The 22,817-nt window shown below is 44.9% G+C and overlaps 2 protein-coding genes across 2 annotated transcripts in view; both read left to right on the top strand.

Moving 5' to 3' along the window:
* ppm1lb (protein phosphatase, Mg2+/Mn2+ dependent, 1Lb) overlaps positions 1–16,730 on the top strand; it is a 52,249-nt gene extending 35,519 nt beyond the window's left edge. The window contains exons 2-4 of the mRNA XM_015951047.3: positions 1,748–1,964; positions 14,468–14,629; positions 16,303–16,730. Of these exons, the coding sequence (XP_015806533.1) occupies positions 1,748–1,964; positions 14,468–14,629; positions 16,303–16,643 (720 nt within the window). The 3' untranslated portion in view covers positions 16,644–16,730. The remainder of the gene's footprint in view (positions 1–1,747; positions 1,965–14,467; positions 14,630–16,302) is intronic.
* A 3,521-nt stretch (positions 16,731–20,251) lies between these two features.
* Positions 20,252–21,878, top strand: LOC107380561 (ADP-ribosylation factor 6). The gene is given in 5 exon segments (XM_070543266.1): positions 20,252–20,257; positions 20,315–20,411; positions 20,802–21,253; positions 21,346–21,459; positions 21,461–21,878. Coding segments are annotated over 5 exon segments (858 nt in total). The 3' UTR covers positions 21,650–21,878.
* The last annotated feature ends 939 nt before the right edge of the window (positions 21,879–22,817 follow it).

Here is a 22,817-nt window from a genome sequence, read left to right as displayed (position 1 = left end):
CTTGGACGGCCTTCCTCTGTGTCGACTCGACTCTCCTGCTCATTTACGACCTTTACCAGTTAAAGACCTGGGACACCACCATGGCCTCTCCAACCCATTCTGAGATATTCTTCTGTCCTGCTTGATTTGAATGTTTTTATGCTCCAATAAACCGGATAAAAACCTCCAATCGGTCCATGAATGGCACTCAGGTGTGCTGAAGCAGGAACGTTGAAGTTATTCAGGATGGTGGTCCTCCAGGACTGTCTCTTTCAGCTCCCCCGTCTCATCCACCTCATTTTACTTCACCTCAACCATCTCATCGTGGTCCTTGTACATTCCTTCGAGACTGTCTTAAGCCTTCCACTAATCTCTCACTTCATTTTGTTCCCTTGTGTTCTCCTTATCCTCATCTCTCTCTCTCTGCGTCTTCATCCGTGTCTATCCCCGCTATCCCTCCTTCATCCACCAATCCCTTCTTTCATCTTCTAATCTGATTTTAGATGTGCCGGTGTGGCTAGCCAGCAAATTAGAGTCTCGCAGACTGCTTATAAGGGTTATGTGTGGTACAATGGTATGTAACTGGAGAAACTGTGACCCCCCCCCCCCCCCCCCCCCGCTCTGGGAGATGTACAGTCAGTCCTTGGTAGTTGGAACAAGAAAAAGTCCAATAAGACCAAAGACTTTCTTCTCCGTTAATGATCTTTGAGCCCAGTTTGTCGACTCGGGCTTCCCACATGGTGACTACTGGATGAAAGTATGTCTCCTCTGATTATCTTCAGACAAAAGAAACGCGAGTCAGAAATGGGACGGGGGGAAAGGTCCAGGGTGATCTCTGGCTCATCACCATGGGAGCACACTGAAAAGATGATAGGAAATGAAAAATGAGAGAAGAATGGGAGACTGATTGGGAACCTCACTAGTGCTAACAAAATCTAAGCAAAGTGAGTTGAGTCATTTAAATGAATCTCTATGTGCAGGAAGAGAGGGATGTAAGGCTCGGAGGGAGCACATCAGATTCACCTGCAGGTTTCTGTCTGGACCTGAAGTCATCACGTACAACTGCAGGTTTCCTCCCGTTTGTGGAAGCTCTCCTTGTTTTCTTATTTTCTGCAGATCTCAGTCGTTCTCCAACCTGGGATGAAATCTGAGCTCAATGAATCTCTGATGATGCAGATCAGTGGCTTGTCAGCAGTATATCGGGTGACATTTGTTGTCCGTGACCTTGCGCTGACTGGGAATACGGGCTCTGGACCTATGTGAGAAAAAGGTTTTATGGTGTTGTCTTTAGAGAAGAGGTGAAGATGTAGTTTCTGTAGCCCAGCTGTGTCCCTCAGCATGAGCTGGAGTGCATTTGGCAAGGCTTTTTTAGACCTCTGGTTACTTCCACAGGAGCTCACAGACATAAAAGCATAGAAATTTGTCTTTGAGTGGCAGGATTTGGTCTTAGTGTGCACCGCTTTTGTGATAAATGGTGTGAAACCGTTCAGATTCACATTTTTTTAAGCAGAATATCAGTCCTTTTTTTTTTTGTTTTGGAAATGCGATTCACTTTATGCAATTTAGAACTTTTTTTGTTTTCCAGAAATTTTTTAACAAACGCAAAGATTTGGTGTGTGTGCTGTTATTTTGTAGTTTGTGCGGATGCTACCAAGTGTTGATTTTGTCTAAATAACAAGTATTTTGCCTCTTGGTGTTTCTGACCAACCTTCTCTGTGTCTGCAGCCATCTAATTTCTCTTCTGTCTCCCTTTTCTCTCCATTGTCAGGCTGCTGCTGAGTTTGCGAAGGCCCACCTGCCAGAAGCTCTGCGCCAGCAGCTACTGACCTATGAACGAGAGAGAGAGCGAAACAGAGAAAAAGACCAGGAGAAGGATGAGAAAAGGGAGCGGGTCAGCCTTTCTTACCCCTCCATCCTGGAGCGGCAGATACTGAATCTGGACAAAGACATGCTGGACAAGCTCTCTGCTATTTACAATGAAGCAGGTGTGTTGCTGACCTTGGACTAAATGTCTTCACCTGAGTGTGAACAATGAGCTTGAGGAGGGATTTTAGCTGCATGTTTTGCTCATTGCAGCAGAAATGATAGAAAAGCATCAGGTCATGTTTTAAATGCGCTGCTCCGGCTGTTTCAGTGGGTGATGGTTGAATAGTGACCGTCAGCAGCCTGAGGTCTTGCTTATTCAGCTGTTGCAACACAAGTTGATCTTCACAAGGCTTGTAGTAATTATTCAAGGAGGGATGTGCAAGAGAGAGGAATCATGAGAGGGATGGTGATGGCTGAAAGTGTTGGAGAAGAGGTCAGATGGAGGGTGATTACGTGGGAAGCAAGCCCTGTGCTATAGTGAGATTTGTACAGTGTAATGGAAAAAGAGGGCGACACAACAAGCTAAACGCAGGGAGAGAATAAATCCAATTCAAGGAGGTGATGACAAAAGGAGACGTGAATGCACCCAAACAACCTTGGAGGAGAGATGGAGGAGGGGAGCGAGCTATCTGATATCAGAGCGATCCAATGACACGGATTATCCTTGTAGATTTATCATGGCAGCATTTTTCTGCAACGTTCCTGAATTACTGAGATTTGAACAACTAGAAGCTGATTTTATGGTCTGAATAATTCACTTTATTTGACGAGGTCACAGTTTGAGTCAGTGGTCTGATTAAACCTCAGTTCAGATGGATGCAGAAGACACGTCCTTAGAGCTATTGGTTACTTTTATCTCCTGCCTCTGAATGGGTGGGAGATGATGTTTTTGCCTGTGTGTGAGTTCATGTACGTTTGTAGTGTTTTAATGCATTCACATGTAGGGTTGTCACGGTGTGAAAATGTAACCTCACGGTTATCGTGACCAAAATTATCACGGTTTTCGGTATTATCGCGGTATTTTTTTACGTGTTACATTTTCAGGAAACTAAATAAACCCTGTATGTCAGGAAATATTGTCCTCAGTTTGTGTCTAAATTTTGCCTAAAATGTTTTATTTTTTTAATTATGTTGTTTATTTGTTTACATTTTTCCCCTTTAGTCTTTAAAATACCAATATTTGCCCATAACTTCTCATTTTTTTGTCTGTTTGATGTCATCATTTAAAAAATATTAGATCAGATGATACTCAGTACTCAAGTAGCCTTCTAATCAGAAACTTTTTTACCCTTACTTGAGTAATAAACCCTATATCAGGAAAATATTGTCCTCGGTTTGTGTTCCAGTGAGCTTTGCAGATGTGGGAAAAGGTCATCAGGCAGTAATCATTGTTAAATTCATAATTATTCTCGGAGAGAGACCAACTCTTATCTGCCCCTGGGAGCCCCGTAATGCATAGCGTCATTTAACATGGGGGTGTCCGCGACACGGTTTATATGCAGGTAGCGGCGCTGCGGCTGCTTTATATAGCGACTCGTTGCATTCTCCCTCAACCCAAATCCTCGGATCACGCATTTTAGCTAAAACGCTAACGTTAGCTTGCCTTGCGTTGACTGTAGAGTTGTGGGTGATGGTCACGCAGATGTGTCATGAGATTTGAAGTGTTGCTGCCTTTCACAGACACTTTTTCTGCACGTGCTGCAAACAGGATAGCCGTCTTCTATCAACTGTCCCTCGGCATTCTTCAAATATCCAAAAAACGCCCGTACTTCCCACTTTGTCTTCTTTGAGGGATAATAAATGTCCTGCGTGCTGCCGTCTCCTCCTTTGGCCATTATTTCAGCTTTAGCTTCAAGAAAGTTTTGGTTGTAAACAACAAAGTGCGCATGTGCCGCCAGCAACTTCAGCAGATGATACGGTGGCTGGTAAGGGTCACCGCGCCTACACCGCTGCCACGGTAAACCCACCGAGATAATATCGTCTTCGTCTTCCTCCGCTTATCCGGGTCCGGGTCGCGGGGGCAGCATCCCAACTAGGGAGCTCCAGGCCGTCCTCTCCCCGGCCTTGTCCACCAGCTCCTCCGGCAGGACCCCAAGGCGTTCCCGGACCAGATTGGAGATGTAACCTCTCCAACGTGTCCTGGGTCGACCCGGGGGCCTTCTGCCGGCAGGACATGCCCGAAACACCTCCCCGGGGAGGCGTCCAGGAGGCATCCTGACCAGATGCCCAAACCACCTCAACTGGCTCCTTTCGATCCGGAGGAGCAGCGGTTCTACTCCCGAGTCCCTCCCGAATGTCCGAGCTCCTCACCCTATCTCTAAGGCTGAGCCCGGCCACCCTACGGAGGAAACTCATTTCGGCCGCTTGTATCCGCGATCTCGTTCTTTCGGTCATTACCCAAAGCTCATGACCATAGGTGAGGATTGGGACGTAGATCGACCGGTAAATCGAGAGCCTGGCCTTCTGGCTCAGCTCCCTCTTCCCCACGACAGATCGGCTCAGCGTCCGCATCACTGCAGACGCCGAACCAATCCGCCTGTCGATCTCCCGATCCCTCCTACCCTCACTCGTGAACAAGACCCCGAGATACTTAAACTCCTCCACTTGAGGTAGGACCTCTCCCCCGACCCGGAGGTGGCAAGCCACCCTTTTCTGGTCGAGAACCATGGTCTCAGATTTGGAGGTGCTGATCCTCATCCCAGCCGCTTCACATTCGGCCGCGAACCTACCCAGCAAGAGCTGAAGGTCAGAGCTGGATGAAGCTAGGAGGACCACATCATCCGCAAAAAGCAGAGACGAGATTCTCCTGCCACCAAACTCGACACACTCCACACCACGGCTGCGTCTAGAAATTCTGTCCATAAAAGTGATGAACAGAACCGGTGACAAAGGGCAGCCCTGGCGGAGTCCAACCCTCACTGGGAACAGGTCCGACTTACTACCGGCTATGCGGACCAAACTCACGCTCCTCTGGTAAAGGGACTGAATGGCCCTTAACAGAAAGCCACCCACCCCATACTCCTGGAGCGTCCCCCACAGGGTGCCCCTGGGGACACGGTCATAAGCCTTCTCCAAATCCACAAAGCACATGTGGATTGGTTGGGCAAACTCCCATGCCCCCTCCATCACCCTATCAAGGGTATAGAGCTGGTCCACAGTTCCACGGCCAGGACGAAAACCACATTGCTCCTCCTCTATCTGAGATTCAACTATCGATCGGACCCTCCTCTCCAGTACCTTGGCGTAGACCTTTCCATGGAGGCTGAGGAGGGTGATCCCCCTATAGTTGGAACACACCCTCAGGTCACCCTTCTTAAAGATGGGGACCACCACCCCGGTCTGCCACTCCCTAGGAACTGCCCCCGATGACCACGCAATGTTGTAGAGACGTGTCAACCATGACAGCCCTACAACATCCATAGCCTTGAGATACCCAGGACGAACCTCATCCGCCCCCGGGGCTCCGCCGCTGTGTAGTTGTTTGACTACCTCAGCAACTTCTGCCCCGGAGATCGGACAGTCCATCCCCAGGCCTCCCAGCTCTGGTTCCTCCTCGGAATGCGCATTGGTGGGATTGAGGAGCTCCTCAAAGTATTCCTTCCACCATCCGACTATAGCCTCAGTTGACGTCAGCAGCTCCCCATCCCCACTGTAAACAGTGTGAGCGAGTTGCTGCCTTCCTCTCCTGAGGCGCCGGACAGTTTGCCAGAACCTCTTTGGAGCCGATCGATAGTCTTTCTCCATGGCCTCACCAAACTCCTCCCACGCCCGAGATTTTGCCTCGGCAACTGCCACTGCTGCACCCCGCTTGGCTATCCGGTACCTGTCTGCTGCCTCCGGAGACCCACAGACCAGCCACGCCCTGTAGGCCTCCTTCTTCAGCCTGACGGCTCCCCGAACCTCTGGTGTCCACCAGCGGGTACGGGGGTTGCCACCACGACTGGCACCGGCCACCTTACGACCACAGCTAGAAACAGCCGCCTCAACAATCGCAGAGTGGAACAAGGCCCACTCGGACTCAATGTCCCCCACTGCTCTCGGGACGTGGTCAAAGCTCTGCCGGAGGTGGGAGTTTAAGACCGTCTTGACAGGTTCTTCTGCCAGGCGTTCCCAGCAGACCCTCACTATGCGTTTGGGTCTGCCAGGTCTACGCGGCATGTTCCCTTGCCATCTGATCCAACTCACCACCAGGTGGTGATCAGTTGACAGCTCCGCCCCTCTCTTCACTCGGGTGTCCAAAACATACGGCCGCAGGTCAGATGATATGACTACAAAATCTATCATCGACCTGTGACCTAGGCTGCCCTGGTACCAAGTGTACCGGTGGGCATCCTTATGTTCGAACATGGTGTTCGTTATGGCCAAACTGCGGCTTGCACAGAAGTCCAATAACAAAACACCGCTCGAGTTCAGATTAGGTGGGCCGTTCCTCCCAATCACACCCCTCCAGGTCAAGCTGTCATTGCCCACGTGAGCATTGAAGTCCCCCAGCAGGACAATGGAGTCCCCTGATGGAGCACTATCTAGCACTCGTCCCAGGGACTCCAAAAAGGGTGGGTACTCTGAACTGATATTTGGCCCATAAGCACAAACAACAGTCAGGACCCGTTCCCCGACCCGAAGGCGCAAGGAAGCTACCCTCTTGTCCCCCGGGGTAAACCCCAACACACAGGCAGAGAGTCTCGGGGCTAACAAAAAGCCAACCCCAGCCCTCCGCCTCTCACCCGGAGCAACTCCAGCAAAGTAGAGTGTCCAACCCCTCTCCAGGTCTCGGGTTCCAGAGCCAATGCAATGTGTCGAGGTGAGTCCGACTATATCTAGCCGGTACCGCTCAACCTCTGCCACAAGCTCCGGCTCCTTCCCCGCCAGCGAGGTGACGTTCCATGTCCCAAAAACTAGTTTTCTTGTCCGGGGATTGGACCGCCAAGGCTCCCGCCTTGGTCTGCCACCCGATTCGCATTGCACCGGACCCTTCATGTTCCTCCTGCGGGTGGTGGGTCCACAGTTGGACGAGCCCATGTATCCGGTTCGGGCTGGGCCCGGCCGGGCCCCATGGGCGAAAGCCCGGCCACCAGGCGCTCGCTCACGGGCCCCAACCCCAGGCCTGGCTCCAGGGTGGGACCCCGGTAACCCTCCGGGCCGGGTACTCCGACTCTTCGTTTTAACCGCCATGAAAGATCCCGAGATAATATATGTTTTTAAAAACAAGACGGTTATTATTATTGTCAACTTTTTACCGGGGTTTACCACTACACCGGTTACCGTGACAACCCTATTCACATGCATGGATGTAGATGTACAGCTGATACAGGATGGACACCACAGCTAACTAACCTTAATAAACACAAAAATGGCCAAGAGTTTATAGAGACTGTCATCCTGCTGCTGCTGTATCTCCTGATCTGCCTCCTCTCCTCCCCTCCCACCCCAGTTAGAGATCAGCATCAGCTTTCTGGTCAGCAGCCACTAAGCGGTGTTCTTCTCCTAAGCTTCATGAATCGTTGCAGTCAAAGCCCTAAGAGCAATTTAAATTCTTGTATTGTTTCCTTTTTCCAATCATCTTCATCCTGTCTATACAGTCAAAGAAGGACTAACGCGGAGCTCCTCGATAAGCTGAAAGTCAAAAGCCATTCCTATCAAGTCCCTCCTGTGTCGTCTAGTTTCAGCCTTAGACGTTCAGAGATTGAATCTGATGCAGTATTTGTCCCAGCTTTCCTGCCAGCATCTCTGGGGGGAATCTGCTGATCCAAGTGAAAGTTGTGCATCCTTGTCTGAGAACGTAATTCGACAATCGCTTCGTTCAGAGTGCACAGCTCCCAGCCTTTTGTTGTAATCAGGGCCTAAACTGAGCCGGCAAGGAGTGAAAAACAAGGAATAAAACGGCGAAACACTCCATTCAGCCCCTTGTCCCCAAGAAAACAGCACATCAGTTTTATCCTCCTGTTCACTCATCCCTCTGGTGATCAGCAAACATAATCACCTGAATCAAAGACGGGAGATGCAACGACCCGGCGCTCCGTCTTATGTAATGTCGGGTCTGCTTCTACCAACCAGCTTTGTGTCACGTTTTTACAAATCAAGATGGTGATCTTATTTTTACCAACAATCAGTACTTATTTCTCGTAGTAATGAAGTGAGAACTGGCCATGCCATATTTCATAATTCATCTCCTAAATGTGTGAATGATGAGTTTAGGGAGATTAAATTACAGGCATATATCTGGGATAATGTATTATGGTATTTCCCCTTAAAGATTTTTTTCTTGCCTATTTGGCACATTAAGTGTTTCAGATCAGTCAAAGAGAATCACACAAAATAAAACAAAAATTAACAACGTTCTAACATGGTATAGGCAGTCACCTCCCTTTCCGGTGGGTCATGGGTCCCTGAACAGGGCTAAATCAAATCAAATCAAAGATACTTTATTAATCCCAAAGGTAAATTAGAGTTTCAGTACACACAATTCAGAGATCAGACATACATGGGCAAGACACATGACAAGAATTGGTGACTGTGGTCATTCGCAACCCTGAGTCGTGCTACCTTAATAGAGATAAGAGGGTTACATGAGGATTGGTTCAGGTGGAGGGAAAAAGAGTCACTTCAGAGTTACCCTCCACCAGGAGAGCAGCTTTGCTCTGCAAAAAAAAACCCACCTCAGACAGAGATATGCAACAGACTTCAGACAACACAACATAAGTGTCCACTAGGAGGGGTGGTAGGTTGGGACTATCCCAGCTTTAGCTCCTGCAGCCACGGAAGCAGCGCATGTCACCTCAGTGTGTGTGTGTGGGTGGGTGTGTGTGTGTGTGGGGGGGGGGGGGGTGGCATTTAGGGTTGGAGGGTTGCAGTGACCCTGGACACTTCGGCGGCCTTCCCGCTGTCCTGCCCAGGCTGGGAAAGGAGGCAGAGTTGAGTTGCCATAGCGACGGCACATTCCACATATCTTCTGAGGGGGGAGTTTTCGTTGGAGCCTTGCAGGCCAGACAGATAATTTCCTCTCTGTCTTACAGTCTGCTGGTCCTCACCTCTCCGAATCCCAACAGTAATGGACGTTAATCTATCCCAATCCGTGCTGATTCATCCACTCTCTCCTTGATGGCATCCAAAGAGCTATTTTCTAATCCGTTTGCCTGACGTCCGGAATCACATAGTATGTTGTACTTCAATTTAAATGAAAAGTACTGATGTGTTTTTTGGCCACGCTTGTCACGTTCTTTGAGATTTATCAGTTAGAAAAATTCGTAATTACTATAAGTAAGTAAGTAAAAGTTTATTTATAGAGCGCAGATATAAATCACAGAGCGCTGTACAATATGAGTAAGATCAGGGCAAATATCTCAAACCAATAAAAAAATCATAAAAACAATAGCAGTGATAAAATAGTAAATAAAATCAGGAGTAAAAACAAAGTGACAATGTGAACAAGAACAAAGCCATCTTTTAGAACATTTAGGGGGGGGGAGGGGCGCCTGGATGAAAAGGTGAGTTTTAAGATGTTTTTTGAAGACCTCTACAGTTTTAGAGAGACGGAGATTTGAAGGCAGACTGTTCCAAAGTCTGGGGGCAATAGTCTGAAAGGCCCTGTCCCCTTTGGTTTTCAGTCTGGTTCGAGGAACAGCCAGGAGGTTTATCAGATGTGGATTGAAGGTTCCGTGAAGTGGTGTGTGGGGATATACAGGGTATCCGCGGGTCCTTAAAAAGTCTTAAATTTGCTTTTCCAAATTTAAGGACTTAAAACTCCTTAAAAATGACAAATAATCCTTAAATACAGTTTCCAAAGGTCTTAAATTACCAAAGACCCAATAAACAAGATTCTTTTATTTTTGTCATTTTCGTGAATTTCTAGTTGGTGTTCAGCATTTTTTGTGTGTATGATGTTGGCGTAAGCGGAACCGTACACGTTCAGTTGGTTGTGAAAGGGGCTATTTTTACAGGGTATCCGCGGGTCCTTAAAAAGTCTTAAATTTGCTTTTCCAAATTTAAGGCCTTGAAAATCCTTAAAAATTACAAATAATCCTTAAATACAGTTTCCAAAGGTCTTAAATTACCAAAGACCCAATAAACAAGATTATTTTATTTCTATAAAATTTTTGTGAATTTCTAGTTAGTGTTCAGCATTTTTTGTGTATGATGTTGGCGTAAGCAGAACCGTACACATTCAGTTGGTTGTGAAGGGGGGCTATTTTTAGATGAGCACGTTAGCTGGTTAAGCTAGTGGGAGCTTGCGCCATGGGGAAGTGCAAGTTTAATGGTATCTAGATGGCTAATCCCACGTTCACAACGTGGTTAGTACCAGTTCCAGGCAATAGCTGGAAATTATAGCTTATATTTAATTGGAAAAAAATTGCTTAAATTTGGTCAAAGTGGCATTAAAAAGGTCTTAAAAAGTCTTAAATTTGGCTCCCTTAAACCTGCAGATGCCCTGTTTTTAGATGAGCACATTAGCTGGTTAAGCTAGAGGGAGCTTGCGCCATGGGGAAGTGCAAGTTTAATGGTAACTGGATGGCTAATCCCACGTTTGCGACGTGGTTAGCACCGGTTCCAGGCAATAGCTGGAAATTATAGCTTAAATTTAGTTTAAAAATAGCTTAAATTTGGTCAAAGTGGCCTTAAAAAAGGTCTTAAAGTCTTAAATTTGGCTCCCTTAAACCTGCAGATACCCTGGATATAAGCTCAGATAGGTAGCTAAGAATGTAACTTAAGAATGTAAGAAAATATTGATATGGCAAATATTGTGATATTTTTCCTGTGATATTTTATCGATATTCAAAAGCCGTGTAATTTATGGAAGAATTTACTTGCAAACATTTGTGTATTTTCTTTTCTTTTGGTGCAATTTAAACACTGCCCGCTAGTTGTCAGCAGTGTGCAATGGGTTTTGTTTCCACCATTGAAATGTTAATCCCTCTATTATGGTTCAGATACCTCATGTTAAGTATCAGTCTGGACTGTTTATTGAATTTTCCCTCAATAAATTCAGTCTGAAAAAATCACTAATATCGTCCGACTGAATGTATCGCAATATATCGTGATATATTGTATAGTCTCCCCTGTATCGTGATTCAGAATGTATCGCCATAATTTCACCAATACACATCCCTACAATGACTACAAATCAGTCGTCAGCATGTTGCATATGACATCACCACAGAATCTCCTCCCCCCTAGCGTAGCTGCTACTTACCACATGGCCAGATTTATGGTGGTTCTTTCCTCCTGAAGAAGGATTTAAAGTTCGCTAAACTTACAGCCAATTTTCCTCTGCTTTTCTTTGTGTCTGGTTTGATGACATCACTTTGGTGATGCGCATTTGTAGTCCTGGACGTATTTTCCACACAAACTTCATAACTTTTACTGCCGTTCGAAAAGTGCGTTCTTAGCATCAATATGCGTCTTTAATATTCACAGACATCATATGTTAAATCCATGGCACGTAAGAAACAGGATTAGAAAATAGCTTCCATAGGTCCATTGACTTGCATTCTTTTTTTCCTTACTTCTAGTGACCCATGGTCTGGAAGTGCATGGGTGCGACTTAGGCTCCATATAGCTATAAATATATTGTGGAGATTAAAAAAATTAAAAAGAAAAAAATGGGTTCTCTCGCATGTCTATAAATCTCTGCCAATAACGCGTTTCAGACCAAAAGCAACCATTGGACCATCCAGTTGTCTGACTCGCCTCTCCTCTCTGGGTCGTCCATTCATTAGGCACTTGTGTACTTAGCGACAGAACACCACTGGTGTGAGAGGTTCTCCACCTGGTCAGTGGCCTAGTGGTAGAGTGTCCACCTTGAGACTGGGAGATCAGGGTTCAATTCCTGGTCGCATCATAGCAAAGACTTTCAAAAAATGGGACCCAATGCCTCCCTGCTTGACACTCAGCAACAAGGGGGTGGATTGGGGGGTTAAACCACCAAATGGTTCCCGAGCACGGCTGTGTCTGCAGCTCACCGCTCCCCAAGGGGATGGGTCAAATGCGGAGAACAAATTTTGCGCACACACATCAGTGTGTGTGACAACTAATGGAACTTCAACTTTAACAATTACATCAGAGAAGGAGAAACAGCTGGCTGCTACCACTTCAACTTTAGGACAAACTACCAGAGTCCCAAAAAGAAAAACACAATTTGAAGCCACAGAAAACTGTGACTGGTGTTTAGCACTATCCGGTTTCCTCTGGCAGTGCTGGTTTTCCGGTTCCGGCAGAAGTGTCTCATGGGCGGTACCTGAGGGGCGACTGTTCAGTGACTGTTTGCATTAAAAATCTAGCTTGTTTTGAAGGTTTGCTATAACAGGTTTAAAGTTAAAAAGCTATTTAAAACGAACTGGTCTTTTATGTAAAAGTAACAGCAGTCCTTGTTAAATCATGGATCAACTGTGATTAACTACATTATTTCAGTTTCACTCACCAAACCCAGGCTTGATTATTACCAGACCTGTAGAATTAATCACTTCACTAGAACATGTTTGACAACATGAAGGAGGCTAAACCATCTCAAAAACCAATGCATCATGCCTTGTTCTTAAGAAAATTGGAGAACAGAACTTTGTACAAGATGTGCATCCCGTTTCTTGTTATCACACTAATGGTAAACATGGTGGTGGTTGTGTGATGGTCTGAGGCTGTTTTGCTGCTTCAGGGCCTGGACCACAGTTTCCATTGAATGTGCTCCTCATTAACCATGTGACACAACAGCATCAGTTATGCTCAAACTAGGGATGCAACGATACCACTTTTTTCCAAACCAATACGATAAGGATCCTTGGATCTGAGTACTCGCCGATACCGATTACCAATACCGATACTTATACCACACAAAAAAATGCAATGATTTGGTATACAGATTTTATTTTCTTCTCTGCTTTCAACAGGAAAAGACTGTGAGGTAGATAAAAAGTAAAATATATGAATGGAAATCATCACAAAACTAAAATTTTAGGTGAACAGAAATGAAAAGTTACAGTGAAGCCATTTTCAAGCAACTGCATTGGTATCGGTTAAGTTTTACCGATACTGGTATTGGTATCGGTTCCGATACCGATGCCAGTATCGTATCGGTGCATCCCTAGCTCAAACTTCCTAAAGGTTTATACCAAACATTCACGTGCGTAACAGAAATATTAACCCTTTCTTGGCTGCCTGGCATGATGCCATATTGCCGGGAGCTGAATCACCAGACATCTGTTGCCTGAACTTTATCAATGTATTTATTTCTCAGAGAGCAGAGGTTGATTTAGTTATTTTTCACAAACTGAGACGCTGAGACCGCTCTGTCACAAGAGGCCTGCTCTGAGTAAATTAGCACAATGATACAAATCGGGTGGAAGGGAATACTGGGGTCGAAGTGTTAATCTCATTGGAGTGCTGAAGGTTTCCCTGACCGAGCTAAGCCAATTATTAACATGAGCACCGGGTGCACGTGGGCCGCCGTACCATACTAAAGGGAATGCTGAATGTATGCCTGGCATGGACGGGCTAATTGGGGAAGGGTGTGCTCACAAAGCACCTTGGTCCATTATCTCCATCACCATGGGAACTAGATAGGGATAATTAGCTGGACAGCAAGGAGCTGTGCGGCTATAAGGATGAGCTGAAGGATTAAGTTTGGACAAAATGATGAAACTAAAGGAAACAGATTTTTATTTTTTATTTTTCAGCTGACATTTAAATTGGACCGGGATCAGCATTTCCTTCAGATGTTGTCGTTTGAATTGCAGCCAGTCCTATTTGTCTCAGTTCTGATCCACTTGAGCCTTTTTTTCTCCCTTAAAGTTATTATAAATAATTGTTTAGCCGTTTTTTGAAGGCCTGCCCTTCACCCAGCCAGATTCTCTTCCTGAACCATCACGTCCGATGTTTATCTGCTTCCTCTGCAGCCCGTGTCCCGGATTCTTGCTTTTACACTGAAGACAACGTAACTGACCTGGCAGAGATGTTGTTTTCTTCAGCTAAATGCTAAAAACAAAGTGTTGAAATGTTAGTAAGTTGTCCTCTTCTAATTATGATGTTAAAACCTTCCCTTTTTTTTTTTTAGCATTTTCTCACTTCCTGGAGAACAGAGCTACTCGTCACGTGTCCCACTCTCCCCCATCTTTCACATCATCCCTTCTACGTCTGTCCAAGTGGTCCATCTCCAGGTGGTGGGACCCCCTGATTTCTCCTCTGCTCTCCGTTTCTGTTCTTGTCTTTACTCAAAAAGGCAGATTAGTATATATTTTTTTCTGTAAAAGACTTTGACTCACGCAAAGTAAGCCCCAGATTCCTCGCCCGTACTCCGTTCCGCCTGACTGGGAAGCAAAACAAAGAGGAAAGGGAGAGAAAGGCATTTTGGAGAGGAGTTTCTGCCTCGATCTTGATTCTGAATCTGTTTGCTCCATTGTTTTCACCCAGTCACCTTTCACATTTATAAAGTTCTTGTTTTCTGTAAGTCGTCAAGCGGATCTATTGCAGGCACATTCCCTACTCAACCATTTGATGGACAGCCTTAAAAAGTTGTAGACATTAATGTCCCCCTGAGGACATACCTTAAGAACTTTAATCTCTGGCACTTTCCTCGTTTGTAATTATGAGATAAACCTCTGAACAACTCGAGTCTCACTCATCTATTCACCCCCAGGGACTACATGTCTGGTGGCCCTGCTGTCTGATACGGAGCTGACGGTGGCCAACGTCGGAGACTCTCGCGGTGTGCTGTGCGACAAAGACGGCAACGCCATTCCTCTGTCACATGACCACAAACCTTACCAGCTCAAAGAACGCAAGAGGATCAAGAAGGCTGGTGAGGAAACGGCCAAAGTCCCAATTAGAGCACTTTCCCCTCGTCCGAGTCATTCTGGTTCGTTTTTATCTGGTGTCTCAACATCAAAACCTGACTGATAGCACAATTAGCTTCTAACGCTGTGTTATCAGATGCAGACAGTGGCTGTTATTTAAAGTGTGTTTGTAAGCACAACACACACACACACACACACACACACACACACACACACACACCCTGACTGCTGCTGAGCTGAAGAGGCCCACCAGCGCCATCTAACGGTCCAGTTTGGTACTGGAATCAACAATCTTATTAAACTACCCTCAGAACACTTCAGTCTTAAATAAATAATGTAAACACATTAATATAAAACCTTTAAATTAGAAGAACCAGTCATTTTTCTGTTTTTGTCATTAATGTTTTATTAGGAAGCTGCAACATCACCATGACAACAAACTTCCTCCGTTCACAAATCTTTTAGAATGATTCAACCTTTCAGGCCTTTTTTTCAATTTGTATTTGAATTATTACGACAGAATAGTCTTTCAGTTTAGATTATTTTTATTTCAGGCGTTTAATGTAAATTGCCTGAATTCTATGTTGTGGTTTTTAATGGAAATTATTTGAATCCTAATCTGGGATCTAATTGTCCTACACGGTTGATTTTTGTATTCATTTTCAACTGTTACTATATTTAGGTTCAGAGTGTGAGGTCGTTGCTTTGTAATGATCTTTGGTGAATATTTACAATTTATATTTAAAGAATTTAAATGCAGAATTTTTTTTTACTTTAAATTATTTTTCCACCTTCTTTCGCATTTTTACCCTTGATTAACTCAACATTTAAAGAGCGAGTCACCCCCTACCAGATTCTTACTCAACTCCCACTTCCTGTTTGAAAAACGCAACAAAGGCTGTTGCCTAGCAGTCCGAGGGGGTGGAGCCGCTAACAAATACACACACTCACGACATTGTGACATCATAATGTACCATCTAACATCATAGTGTACCTCTTAGCCAATAGCGATGGCAGATTTAAATTCAAATGCAGTGCTGAGGTTTTACCTGATGACGGTGCAACACTGACAGTTTTAGGCAGAATATTTAAATTTTAACTAAGATGCACCAAAGTGCCAAATTATTGACTACACGTGTCTGCAGCAGGATCAGACACATTTATATAGTTTATCAGCAAAAAATGTTGATTTGGAGTGAGTTGCTCTTTAACCAAGCAAAACAAAATGAATCCAACATGCGATTCATGTACATTCAATGTTTTTGACGAGTTTAGGCAACTGAAGGAGATTTTAGAGTTAATAAAATGGGCTTTCTTACGACAACATCAGTATAATCACAGCCTGAACTGTCCGCTTGAATGCTTTCAAATCCTACGGACAGGATCGCTCTCTGGGACGTAGGACGTCCGAACCAATTATCAAACCCTGCATCGGCTCATTTCCAGTGCAAATGGACACCAGATGAAACCAATCCAACAAAAACATTTCTGTGATCGCTGATGAGCAGAAAACATGATCCAAACATGAATTTTAGACTTAAGTGTCAATCTTTTGGTTTTCATAGGAAAATATAAATGAGTACATTTGATTTAACTGTTTCTACTTTTGTGCTTGACTGTTGGTCACTTTGACTTGACCTTCCTCTGTAGTCACTGACGCCCTTTCTTCCTCTCGTAGGTGGTTTCATCAGCTTCAACGGCTCGTGGCGAGTCCAGGGCATCTTGGCCATGTCCCGCTCTCTGGGAGACTACCCCCTGAAGAACCTCAACGTGATCATCCCCGATCCCGACATCATGACCTTCGACCTGGGCAAGCTGCAGCCCGAGTTCATGATCCTGGCGTCGGACGGCCTGTGGGACACCTTCAGCAACGAGGAGGCGGTTCGATTCATCAGAGAACGACTGGATGAGCCGCACTTCGGCGCCAAGAGCATCGTCCTTCAGTCCTTCTACCGCGGTTGCCCCGACAACATCACCGTCATGGTGGTCAAGTTCAAACGCAAACCTGGTGAGAAGTAGTAGTCTATCCCTCAAACACACACACCGCATCAGTTATAAGTCTGAATTAAAATAATTCTAATGATGATAGACTTATTGGGAATAAATTTAATGACAGATCTTGAAAGAGAACTATTTCTATCACTAATATTTCCAAGAATTTCCTCGTTACACGTCACATTAAGCCCGTTCAGTTTTTTAAGTTACAAAACAAAGACGTTTTATATTCCTGTTGAACACTGCGTGTGTGTGTGTGTGTGTGTGTGTGTGTGTGTGTGTGTGTGTGTGTGTGTGTGTGTGTGTGTGTGTGTGTGTGTGTGTGTGTGTGTGTGCGCGCGCGCGCGCGCGTGTGTTTAGGAGAGACAACTTTCACTTGTCTGTGATCTTTTGAGGGTTTTTTTTAATTAAAGGTGTGAAACACTGAAAAACCTATTTTAAATAATTTCTGATTATAATCAGTCAATCTGAGTTTTTCGTGCAGGCCCAACATGAAAATAGTCTCCTACACCTATCTCCTGCATTAGCTTCTGCTAGAAAACAGACAATGAAACTCTAGGATTAGAAAATCCTGACAGATCTGCATCACACTGTCACTTAACAGTCATGGACTCGCCCATCTGGACTCACGACGAGGAACGCTGTTGTTGGTTTAGCCTCCAGGAAACAGCAGAGAACGTCTCTAACATCTCTAGCTAACTGTTAGCATTAGCAACTCAACCACATGGCCGAAGCTCCTCCAGGCTTCTGTTATTTATGGAGATGAAACGTCAACATCGCAAAGCAAACAGTCAGCGGTAGAGTCGTGCTGCTGTTAGCCAATCAGAGGCAAGATGTGATGTGACTCACTTCTAGTTCCTGAAACAGGTGCACCAGGGCTTTTTTTTTCCCCAGAGTACGACTTACAAGGCATTCATTCCTACTAGAGACCGCTGGAAATGTTTCAAATAAACAAGTGAACCACACCTTTAATTTGTTTCCGTTTGATCTGTGTTGAAGTGATGTGCTACACGTTCCGTGTTCTAACATGGTGACTTTTAGTTTTTCTTGTATCAAACATGTGACACAGAACCTTTAACATGTTTAGGATGTTCGTCGTATCAGCCGTATGATTGTATGGCAACAGAACATTTTCGTATCACATCAGTGGATAATCTGGATCAGGGGTGTCAAACTCATTTTAGCTCAGGGGCCACATTGAGGGAAATCTAGTCCCAAGTGGGCCGGACCGGTAAATTAAAAACAACTTCAGATTGTTTTCTTTGTTTTAATACAATCAATATAAAACAAAGCTGGAGCCTGAGGACAGTGTAGTACAAGTACAACACCTGAAGTGTACTTGAAATTTTGAAAAAAATAAAAAATAAAATAAAAAAAAAACATTCCTGAGTGATTCAAAGAGCTTACAGATCACACGGCTAGATCAGTTTCATGCAGCACTTAAATGGTAAATGGCCTGTATTTGATATAGCGCCTTCTAGAGTCCTGGAACCCTCAAGGCGCTTTGCAACACAATCAGTCATTCACCCATTCACACACACATTCACACACTGGTGGGGATGAGCTACGATGTAGCCACAGCTGCCCTGGGGCGCACTGACAGAGGCGAGGCTGCCGAGCACTGGCGCCACCGGTCCCTCCGACCACCACCAGCAGGATACGTGGGTTAAGTGTCTTGCCCAAGGACACAACGACAGCGACAGACTGAGCGGGGCTCGAACCTGCAACCTTCCGATTACAGGGCGAGCACTTAACTCCTGTGCCACCGTCGTTAAAGTATATTTGACTCATTTTACTTAACATCTTTTAGCTTTCACCAGCACATCAATATCAGAAGTCACATCCTGAGTGGCGGCCATCTTCAGGATGTGATTCAAGTTCTTGTGTGAGCCTTGAGCGCAGCTTTATTTATACTCATTACAGAGAAAACTTGCTCACAAACATAAGTTTATTTTCACTCTACATTGTAAAGTATGAAAATAAAGTTTACACAACCGTCTCGCGGGCCGGATCCGGCCCGCAAGCGGGTTACATCCGGCCCGCGGGCCGCATATTTGACACCCCTGATCTGGATGGATTATCTCTTATTAAATTAGATTTATGATATGAAGTCCATCAGGTTTTACATAAATAAAAACGGAGGGAAATAAAAACGACAACTTTTTTATTGTTTTGTCATCTTTTAACGCTTTTACTGAGACAAAAATCCTTAGTTTTGTTTTTCTGGACTGGAGCTACATAATTTATCTGTTGCCTTTGTTGCTTTTACTTCTCTGCTGCCAAATCTTTTGTTTATCAAATGCAGCCGATCATGTCGTGCGCAAAGCTCCCCCTCAGTGCTCTAATGTGTTGATTCAAATGTGGTTGAAGGAACGTCTCCAAGAGACGTGAAAATGTAAAGTGAATGTACATATTGTCTTCATGCATCGCCTCAAGACACACGTCCACTGATGTATTTCACACTAAAATGTTTGTTTTTGCTGTTTCTTTGATAATGTACAGAATGTTTGTGGCATTTGTACTTGCTTTTGTTGACTTTATTGAACTGTAAAAAAAAAATCACAACATTCAAACTGTAAATCATAGAAATCAGAACAAGTTTTTTCTTTTTTTAAATAAACTCAACTGCAGCTTATACAGATGTGTAACAGATGATTGTTAAAAGTAAATGTTACATAGAAAAATAAAACTTTGAATCCCAGCTTGTAAAATGTTATCGGGGGTGCAATAAAATAATTATCATTTAATTATTCTGCTTCCTTTTTTCTTTGGCACGTAAAAACTAGACATGAAATCTGTGTTCCACAAAAAAAATTGACTTTAATATGTTGCTTTTTTTTCTTTTTCTAATAAAAATCTGCAGTAATTTAAATATTTAGACCTTTTGGCTTCAAAGCCAGATGATTGGATGACATTGGGAACCTAAGACCAAAGAATAAGATTAATTTAGCTGCAAACATAACGTAATGTTTAATCCATCTAACCATTATCGTCCACTTCTCCGGAGTCAGGTCTTGGAGGCAGCAGCCTAAGCAGACTTCCCTCTCCCCAGTCACATGGCCAGCTCCTCCGGGGGAATCCCAAGGTGTTCCCTGGCCAGGTTGAGCGGGTTGTCCAGTAATCGGAAGGTTGCAGGTTCGATCCTGGCTCCGGACAGAGAATTCTGCTGTTGTGTCCTTGGGCAAGACACTTAACCCAACTTGCCTGCTGGTGGTGGTCGGAGGGGCCGGTGGCGCCAGTGCTCGGCAGCCTCGCCTCTGTCAGTGCGCCCCAGGGCAGATGTGGCTACATCGTAGCTCATCATCATCAGTGTGCGAATGTGTGTGTGAGTGGATGATGATGCACTGTAGTGTAAAGCGCTTTAGAATCCTTACTCTGAAAGGCGCTATACAAGTGCGGGTCATTTGTCATCATGGTTTATAGTCCCTCCAGAGTGTCCTGGTCTAACTTTAGGCCTCCTCCCAGTTGGACGTGCCCGGAAAACCTCACCAGGGAGGCGTCCAGGAGGCATCCTAATCAGGTGCCCGAGCCACCTCAACTGGCTCCTCTCGATGTGGAGGAGCAGCAGATCTACTCTGGGCCCCTCCCAGATGACCGTTCTTTTGGTCACCACCCAAAGCTAGTGACCATAGATGAGGGTAGGAAAGTAGATCGAGAGCTCTGCTTCTGTCTCAGCTCTCTCTTCACCGCGACAGATTGGTACAACGTCCGCATCACTGCAGACACTCCATCTTTCAGGACCTCATCCCCGACCTGGAGAAGGCATTCTACCCTTTTCCGAATTTAGAGGAGGTAATTCTCATCCCAGCTGCCTCACACTGCTGCGAACCGCTCCGGTGAAAGCTAGAGATCACGTTCTGACGAAGCCAACAGACATCAAAACATTAATAAATCACCTACAGACTCAGAACTGAGGCACTTACACGTCATGATCAATGCTTTCTGTAAAGATGAAATCTGACATAAATGCTGCAGATCATTTCTGCCTGGAGGCTTTTGCAGAACAAACACGTCAAAGATAACACCACGTTAATCCGTCAGCCGCTCCATTCAGCCAAAATATAACCGATGTCACCGTTGTGAAGGAAACACAATCTTCTCCTGGCTTCCTGTCTGACGGCTGGAGACAGGTGTAACCGTGTCTGTCCTCCATAGTTGCACAGTCACTTTGGTTATAAATAGCTCTACCGAAAGTAGTGGAGGGACAAGAAGGGGAGGGATCTCTGGGTCCTCGTAAAAGACCAAATACAGGAAGACAACACCGTTCACACAGTCGCACAAAAGGAAGAGGACGACGAGACCCTTTTCACATTTCAGTCACGGGTACCCATGCATCCCAGCCTCAGAAACAAGTGCAAGTCCTCATGCTGGGCCTAGATGGCTCAGGAAAGACTTCCCTGCTCTACAAGCTGAAATACAACGAGAATGTGGTTACCGTACCGACCGCTGGTTTCACCGTGGAGTCCTTGGAGATCGACGGGAAAAGCCCAGAGCTGACGGTGTGGGATGTTGGTGGTCAGAGGAAGATGAGGCCTCACTGGAGGCATTACTACTATGAAACAGCTGGCCTGATGTTTGCGGTGGACAGCCAGAACGAGAGACGGCTGGACGAGGCTCGCAAAGAACTGCACAGGGTAGCTACGAAAGAAACTGTTTTGTTATACAATGAAGGTTTCATGTGAAAAGTTTTTAACTGTAACAAAAACGGATCTCCTCTACCTCTCAGGTCCTGAGGCAGGACAGTCTCAGAGGAGTTCCTCTTGTGGTTCTGGCCAACAAACAGGCTCTACCAGATGCTCTGAGCCCCCAATCACTGTCTGTGAAACTGGACTTGAGGGGTGGGTGTGGCGGGCCGGGCGTGGTTCGTCCAGCCCTCCTCAGCCAACACTGGGACGGGACTGGAAGAAGGTTTCATGAGGACGGTTTATCTGATGAAGACCCCTTTCAGACAGACTCAGGACGACATTAAGGTTCAGATGAGATCTAAAGGCTTCGGTTTCGCAGCAGTGAAGCGATTCTGTGGCAGCTGATTACAGGACGATTACTTTTGATGTTTGATTCCTGTCGTCTTTCATCCAACTGAAACCAACTGCGAGGTCAAAGGATGATGCTAACGCAGAGATTAGAGTTAATCCGTGTGGTGAAACTGCTGCGGGGTGAAGAGGCGGGAGGAAAAAAACTGTGAGGGGTTTGTGAAAAATCTGGGATTATTGGGGTGGATTTGAGAAAGCCGTCATGAGGGGCCTTGAGACAGTTCTCTGAAACTACAAATGTATATGAATAAATTAGCAAATAAGGTTTAGATATATTTTATCACTATAAATCATTTTCTTGTGTTTTATATTATTTGAAAATCAAGTTTATTTTGAGCAAATGTCATCTTACAATAAAGGAAGTTCATGTATTTGATCATATTCAGTGTGTTTGTGATTTTTTTAAACCTGCAAAAATGATAATGATGCATTAGCTTCTGATAGAAAACAGACGGTCTAACTGTGGGATTAGAAAAGCCTGACAGATCTACGTCACACTGTCACTTAACAGTCATGGACTCACCCATCTTGGCTCACAATGGGGAAGGCTGTTGTTGGTTTAACGTCCAGGAAACAGCAGAGAACGTCCCGACTAGCAGAAGCTAACATTAGCATTAGCAACTCCACCACACAGCAGAGCACCTCCACGCTTGTGTTATATGTGGAAAAAAACATCATGGTTGCAAAGCAAATGAAGTTGGTGGTAGAGTCGTGTTGCTGTTAGCCAATCAGAGGCGAGATGTCCAAATATCAGGAAATGTTTTACTTCCTGAAACTGGGTCTGTGCTTTTTAATAACCAAGTACGACTTTCATTCACTAATTAATTACTAGAATGAAGCCACAGCAAATGTATTGATGAAGCGTGTGCCCCACATCTTTAAATGCAAATGAATTCTGAAGTAAATCAAATTTCTAAATACCATTGCACTCTTATATATTGACAGATATCATTTATATACAGAGGAAATTTCACTCATAATTGTTTAATAAAACTTAATTAAACATTTTTCCGCATTTCCTGTTTGTTATTTTGTCTTTTTATTATTGATCACATCATGTTATTGTTGAATTTGAGCAACACAAAGGGTAAAATAAGGAGAGGGAGGGTTCTCTGTCTTATGACGTTTTTCATTTGCATGGAAGACAAATAACACCTTCTGTAAA

This window comes from Nothobranchius furzeri, chromosome 13, assembly GCF_043380555.1.
Source record: "Nothobranchius furzeri strain GRZ-AD chromosome 13, NfurGRZ-RIMD1, whole genome shotgun sequence".
NCBI classification, from domain to species: Eukaryota; Metazoa; Chordata; class Actinopteri; order Cyprinodontiformes; family Nothobranchiidae; genus Nothobranchius; species Nothobranchius furzeri.
The sequence above is the reverse complement of the archived record's forward strand: the minus strand, read 5'-3'. Positions and strand labels throughout refer to the sequence as shown.